The 7,439-nt window shown below is 45.5% G+C and overlaps 1 protein-coding gene across 1 annotated transcript; it reads left to right on the top strand.

Moving 5' to 3' along the window:
• Window positions 1–3,569: 3,569 nt before the first annotated feature.
• LOC108628173 (fat-like cadherin-related tumor suppressor homolog) lies at window positions 3,570–7,162 on the top strand. The gene has a single exon (XM_018029924.2). The coding sequence runs from the start codon at window positions 3,674–3,676 to the stop codon at window positions 7,160–7,162; it is 3,489 nt and encodes a 1,162-aa protein (XP_017885413.1). The 5' UTR covers window positions 3,570–3,673.
• Window positions 7,163–7,439: the final 277 nt, after the last annotated feature.

Here is a 7,439-nt window from a genome sequence, read left to right as displayed (position 1 = left end):
TTGTGATTTGATAAGATTGCGAGGCGAAGGAATTTTTATCTCGAAAACTATTATACATGATAAAATGATTTTATAATTGTTCATACTAATATTGCTACAGTTATTCACTGTGCATGTAACTCAGTTCGGCTATTGTACCGCATTTGCCTGCCGGCATGTTAGTTCGCTTGGAATAGTGGTAACTGAAAGCAGCCCGAACGCATTCTCGATTTAAAATGTATCTGATAACGGATTGGGAATGGGTTCTCAAATACTAAAACACGAAAACAGCGACGGTGTTCAACCAGCAATTGATTTTGAACGTTGCCATTGTGCGCGTGACGTGCAAGATCGTTGAAAAGGAGTTCGTTCTACTAAACTAGCAACGCGCGATTAGACGATCGACAGCCATTTGCTGGTTTAAATTGGTTTAAGTCCCGAGCTACCTTCCTTCGACGATCAACCTGATCGATTAACCGGCTATACCCTTTTTGAAGCTGATAATTACGCTAGATCGAGTCAAGAGGCACCTCCCCGTTCTGTCTGCGTCCATATCGAGGACTACGATTCAAGATTTAAGATAGATTTCCCTCTAATTCATTGCAATAAGAACAACATTTCCAGTTGTTTGATAGATTTTCAGTTCTGCAGTTCATCCAGCGCGAAGAAACTGCACAAAAAACAGGGACGCATCGAGAAAACATGGGCGCAGTCGTGATTGTTAAATGTGGTCCTTATTATATTTCTATTTGCACTTTTTGCTATTCTTATTATTCTATTTATATTTATATTTTATTATTCTGAGTTTAATTCAGAACTACTATCATTATTACTAGACTGTGGATCTTTGTACAAAAGAAACCATTTGTAATGTCTAATTATTACGTACGCTTATAAAAATGACTCAAAGCCTGAAAAAAATCCATTCGGGTAAAAAAAAGCAATCTTGACACTTAATTTAAAAAAAATTGTTCAAACAAATTTGCATGAGAGTTTCATCCGGCAAACTGTTGATCCTTATTCAGGGGCATACCCTGAAGGTGAATATGCAAAAAAATTGAATGGGAAAATACTTTCATACGAATGCGAAGTTTTCGCATTGTCTAACAAACGAATGAACAACTAAATTGATGAATTCTCTTTATAATCAATCATCCTTATGTCATCAGCTCGCGGAAATAAAGTGGATATTCCTATTTCCGAGTCCTGAAAATTTTCGGAAGGTATTTACCTACTTGTTGGCGAACTTTTTCCCAACTCGTTCAAACGGACAGACGCGCTCGATGTGCACGGCTCGAAACTTGCTAGTAATTTTCGAGTTTCCCGAATGAAAGTTCGCCGCGGAAAATATTCCGTGTTCGCAGGGTTATAGCGGAACGTTTGAGAAGTGTCTTTTCAGAACGTAAAGTCAGTTTGATAGTTCCGAACCGGGTATGTACTTTTCTCAATTTTCGCTGCCAATTTTCGTTTCATACTCTATTTATTTTCTGATACCTTCGAATGATAATAAATAGTCGCATCAAATATCACACCTTGGAATGTTATTTGGACGATTGCATTATTTTATGTGTACACATTCTAAATGTAATTGAAGATTTATTATCACAAATAAGAAGTAGTGGAATAGCTTGGGACAGTGATTCTCTACCTGTTTTCGATTGTGTTAATTTCTTTCAGGGGGACAAGACTCGGAAATAGTAATATTTTTTCAATACTCGATCTAATGAATATAAATGAAAGTTAAAACATAGATGTTTTATAAATAAAAAGCATAATAAACAATTCATTCAACAAAAACTGTTGGAGTCATTAATAAATCTGTATTCATTTTATCCTTACTTTGTAATAAAAAACATGTAAATGCCAGATTGAACATTAAAAAAACAGGGCATAGAATTTTTAATTTCTTCTGGTTTGGTCTCCCTAGGAAATATTGACAAAATAAAAATCGAATTGAGAATTATTGTCCCAAGCTATATAATGTAATAGTTTAACCCTTTAAGTATAGAATACTAATATTATTTTTTATTTTTGTTTGTACCACAGACCTTGGAAATAATGCAAAGGGAATTTCGGTTTCTTACGCCTAGAGTCTAGATAATCTAGATCATTGTTACATACATACACATATATCATTCTTAATCTTACAGTTGACATAATGATTTATTTATTATTAATGTTATAAGCTTATACAATTGAAGCACTCAGAGCAACAAAGAATACATTTTTTAGTTACTTCGATGCAACAATTTGGTCATAATGAAATAATCCAATACAAGAATTTTGTCATTTCTTGTTGTTTGTGTGTAGTTATAATTCTCACCTTCTTTTGTTTCGCTCCTAAAAATATGGTCACTGTATCTTAAAAACGAAAGATCCTGTTTTCAACATTGCTGGGAGGTTTAAAACAGCTATCTATCTAGGAATGGGGAAAGGAGCTCGTTTACACGAAGTGCTTCTCCGTACCGAGGGGTAATAAGGATACGGCTCGAAGGAGGAAGTTGAATAAAATATTGGGTCCGGTGAAAGTTTGTTAGGCTATCGAGCCAGAGAGGAGTGGTCGACCCATTTTTGTTCGCTTTTTCCTAACCGAACCTAACACGTAAGCGTTTCATATACGAACGTTTTATTGCCCGCGGAGATAGGTACACAGTTCGAAGTCGAGCCCGGTTACGAGTTGTCTTGCGTCAGTACCTGCGATAACTGCTAACACGTATATTTCATCGCGAAACACGCTCGAGTGAAATTGAAGGGTTTTTTTTTCATTTGCGTGGATGTTTATTTGATTAAAAATAAAATGCTGGTCGTTTCCGTTTTAATTTTAATTTGGTTCGCCCGCGTACCGTTGGATATATTTCATCTGAAGTTCCCAGGCTACGAGCGCCGATGATTAAAGCCGCGGCTAACGCGTTAAAAATGAAAACTGTTTCTCGAGAATTAATGCGTGCTTTCCCGTTCCGTATACCTGTGCGGCACACATTCGCGTCCCATTCCAGCAAGAAATGATACTCGGGGGAGGGGCAAAAAATGTATTGAAAGGATCGCTGCTAGATTGTACAGTATACGCAGTGATATTGCAGAGAGTCAACAACAATTTTCATTTCCCTACCCGAGCTGATAAAAAAGTTGTGCAGCCCCAATTTACATCCAGCATTAGTATTACATTTTATGGCGGATAACGTTATATTCGCTACTCATGAGATGTTAAGTGCACTTGAGGAATATTTTTCACATATGAAATTCAGGAATGAAATTGTAATTAACGCATACATTTCTATGTTATTCAATTAGTTGATTACCCGATCTTCCTATTCGAACCTCGTAATCATTTATGTATAAATATTGTATTTCAATTACGAACAATTAACCATCCAGCTGAACTTTAGCCCTAAATAAAATTAGAGATATTATTATTTCGACACCTGTTTGTACACTATTTGTCTCATTTCCAGATGCAAAACAAACATGGGCAGTGTCAGAATAACAATGTTACTAAAAAAATTAGCCAAAACTTTCCTTATGAATTATTAACATATCGAATGACTAAATAAATAAATGAATTGACGATATTTTTGTATGTTTGCAGACGTGGCCAGCTCGAGGACGGACACCACCTCGACGGTTCGGTCGCGCAGCCGGGGAGACGCTGGATTTCACCGGGAAGAACCGCTGACGATGAGCTAGCGACGCGACGATGAGGAGGATGAAGCAGCGCGTGCTGCTCGCGTGGCCATGGCTGTGGCTGTGGCTGTTCGCTGCCACGGCGGGTTCCCCGTCTTCCTCGGACACATACGCCACATCGTCCTCCAGCTACGGTGGCAGTAGCTCGGTGACCAGATCGTTCTCACCCTTGTCCACGTCCGCGTCGTTCACCGAGCCGGATTTGCCGAGCGATTACGAATTTCGGTTCACTCGGCCGACGTACAACGCGTCCATCCCGGAGAACTCGATCGGGAAAACTTACGTGCTCCCCGAGGAGAGGATGGGCATCAAACTCGCGTCGGCTGAAACCAGCGACCTCGACGTTCGTTTCCGCATAACGAATCGCGACAAGTTCTTCAAAGCCGAAGAACGCACCGTCGGTGATTTCTGTTTCCTGTTGATTCGGACTCGTACCGGTATCATGGACGTGTTGAACCGCGAGCGGAAGGACCGTTACGTGCTCGAGGTGCACGCGAATCTGACCAGGGGCGACGGAAGGAATCGCGTGACTGTGCGCGAGGCGCACACCACGGTCGCTGTGACGATACTCGATACGAACGATTTGAACCCGTTGTTCTTCCCGACCGAGTACGAAGCGACCGTCACGGAGGACACGCCCTTGCACAAGAGCATACTCAGGGTAATCGCCGAGGATGCCGATCTCGGCAGGAACGGTGAGATTTATTACAGCCTCGCCGAGGAGACCGATCAATTCGCAGTTCACCCGGTCAGCGGGGTGATCACTCTCACCAGGCCGCTCAGATATTCGGAACGAGCGGTACACGAGCTGGTGGTGTTGGCCAAGGACCGCGGAGCCCTCTTCCGCAGCAGTGTCAACAGCCGAGCCAGCACGGCTAAGGTAACGATCAAAGTACGTCAAGTGAATTTGTACTCTCCCGAGATCTACGTCCACCACTTGCCGGACATAGTGGAGCACTCGAACGCGGACATCTACGCGATCGTCAGAGTGGTGGACAACGACGAAGGTATCCACGGGCAAATCGCGAGCCTGGACATCGTGGGTGGTGACCCGGCGGGCCACTTCAGAGTGCGATCAGCCGGTGGTCCGCACTCCGGGGAGTATAATATAGAAGTGCTGCACTTGCTAGACCGGGAGACAGCAGTCCAGGGTTACAATCTGACGCTGCGGGCAATGGACCGCGGCGTACCGCAGCGTTTCAGCTACAAATTCGTGCCCGTCCATCTCGCCGACTTGAACGACAACGCGCCGGTGTTCAGTCGCGAGATCTACGAGGTGAAAGTCCCGGAAACCGCGCCTATCAATACTCCGGTTATCAGGCTGAAGGTCACCGACGCGGACGAGGGTAAGAACGCTTTGGTGTTCCTAGAAATAGTCGGTGGCAACGAGGGTGGCGAGTTTTACGTGAACGCCGAGACGGGAATGTTGTACACCGCGGTGAACTTGGACGCTGAGAAGAAAGGTTTTTACACGTTGACGGTGTCCGCGGTGGACCAAGGAAACGCCGGGACTAGGAAACAGTCCTCGGCTAAAGTGAAGATTTACGTGGTCGACACTAACGACAACGATCCGACGTTCGAGCAATCGGAGATGGAAGTCTGGATCGATGAGAACGAACCAGTGGGCACGTCCGTTGTGAAGATCACCGCGAAGGACCGTGATTCCGGGGAGAACGCGTACATCTCCTATAGCATCGATAATATCCAGAAGGTGCCCTTCGAGATCGACCACTTCTCCGGCATCGTGAGGACCAAGCAAGTATTGGATTACGAGACCATGAAGAGGAGGTATCTGCTCCACGTGCGAGTCAGCGACTGGGGCTTGCCTTATCGCAGGCAGGCGGAGATGCAGCTACACGTGAACGTGCGCGACGTGAACGATAACCGGCCGCAGTTCGAGAGGGTCGATTGCATCGGGCACGTGCCGCGTTACGTACCCATCGGCTCCGAAATCATCACGGTTTCGGCCATTGACTTCGACGACGGGAACATCATCAGCTATCGCATTGTATCCGGGAACGAGGACGGCTGCTTCGTACTGGATTCGAGCAGCGGAGTATTATCTGTTTCTTGCGATTTGTCCGACGTGAAGGTCAGCGAAAGAGTGGTGAACGTCACCGCGACGGATGGCACTCACTTCGCAGACGTGAACCCTATACACATGCATCTGGTAAATGCGAAACGGAACCTGGGTTCGCAAACGAGGATCCTGTCGGATCAGAGCGGAGCGTTCGAGTGTCGAGATACCGGAGTGGCTAGACGGTCTACCGAGACGATTGCCGCGGCAGAGGAGAACAACAAACCTTCCAAGGACGACGAGTACACTCTGACGCCCAGTCGGTACGGCGAGAACATTCACGCGCCGGAATTCGTCGATTTCCCAAGCGAGATCAAAGCTAACGAGTCGATGAAAATCGGGACGACTTTAGTGAGGATTCGCGCCAGGGACAGAGACTTGGATTACAACGGGAAATTGGTATTCGTGATTTCTAGCGGGGACAGGGATTCGGTGTTCAGTATCGACCCTGATACGGGTGACTTAAACGTGATCGGTTATCTGGACCGCGAACGGGAGAGTGAATATTTTTTAAATATAAGCGTCTACGACCTGGGCAAGCCGCAGAAGTCCGCGTCGAGGATGCTTCCGGTTACTATCCTCGACGTGAACGACAACGCGCCTAAATTCGAGAAATCTTTGGCCAGCTTTCGAATATCGGAGACCGCGTTGAACGGGACCAACGTGTGGCGCGCGAACGCGACCGATGCGGATCTCGGCGAGAACGCGCGAGTTACTTATTCGCTGGTGACCGAGACGAACGACTTCCGGGTAGACCCGGTGACCGGCGTGCTCAGCGTCTTCGGCAGGCTAGACAGAGAACGTCAAGAGATTTACGAGTTGAGAATCAGAGCGCAGGATAACGGCGGCAAGGGTACCGACACGCCGCCATTATTTTCCGACGCGTTGGTCAGAGTGACGGTCGACGATGTCAACGATAACGCGCCTACTTTTGCTCTCTCTAGTTACACGGTGAAGGTTAGAGAAGACGTCCCGATAGGGACGGTCGTTGCGGTCGTAGATGCGACCGATCCGGACGAGGGCGCTGGTGGCGCCATCGAGTACTTTCTGTCCGACGCCACGGAGAGCGAGGGATTCTTTAAGGTTGACAAGGTGTCCGGGACAATTAGGACCACCCAGAGCTTAGATTTTGAGGAACGACAAGTGCACACTTTAAGCATAGTGGCCAAGGACAGGGGAGAGCCGTCGTTGAGCTCCGAGACGATGGTCATCATCGAAGTGATCGACGTAAACGAGAATCTTCACGCGCCGGTGTTCGACGACTTCGTAGTGTCCGCGAGTGTTTACGAGAATCAGCCGGTCGGGACTTTGGTGACGACAGTGCGTGCCAAGGATGCGGATCCAGTTGGCGGTGATTCGAAGATTGGATACACCATTCGCGACGGGGACGGCATCGGGATCTTCTCCATCGACGATGAAGGTTAGTTTTGGTTTTAAGTTCCTCTTATTTTTGACAAGGTTTGGAATCATCCCTTGAGTAATATCGCGTTTTACAAATCGAACAATTACAATATTTGAAACAGAGTATGAAATATGGGCATTTTATCTCTATTATGTATTGTTTTACTGACTGCAATGACTTTTACAATTAGTAGCGGGAATGGAAAAATCATATTTATTCTGTAGGACTTTCTCAGATTTATCAAAGTAATACTGCATTGCTTTTCAACTGTAGTACAAATACATATAATAGGATTAATTC

Source organism: Ceratina calcarata, unplaced genomic scaffold (assembly GCF_001652005.2).
Source record: "Ceratina calcarata isolate Rehan_Ccalc_2016 unplaced genomic scaffold, ASM165200v1 scaffold508, whole genome shotgun sequence".
NCBI lineage: Eukaryota > Metazoa > Arthropoda > Insecta > Hymenoptera > Apidae > Ceratina > Ceratina calcarata.
The sequence above is the reverse complement of the archived record's forward strand: the minus strand, read 5'-3'. Positions and strand labels throughout refer to the sequence as shown.

Bases quoted from the DNA above. Each gene is read 5' to 3' on its own strand.
- LOC108628173 (XM_018029924.2), top strand. From the start codon at position 3,674: ATGAGGAGGATGAAGCAGCGCGTGCTGCTCGCGTGGCCATGGCTGTGG.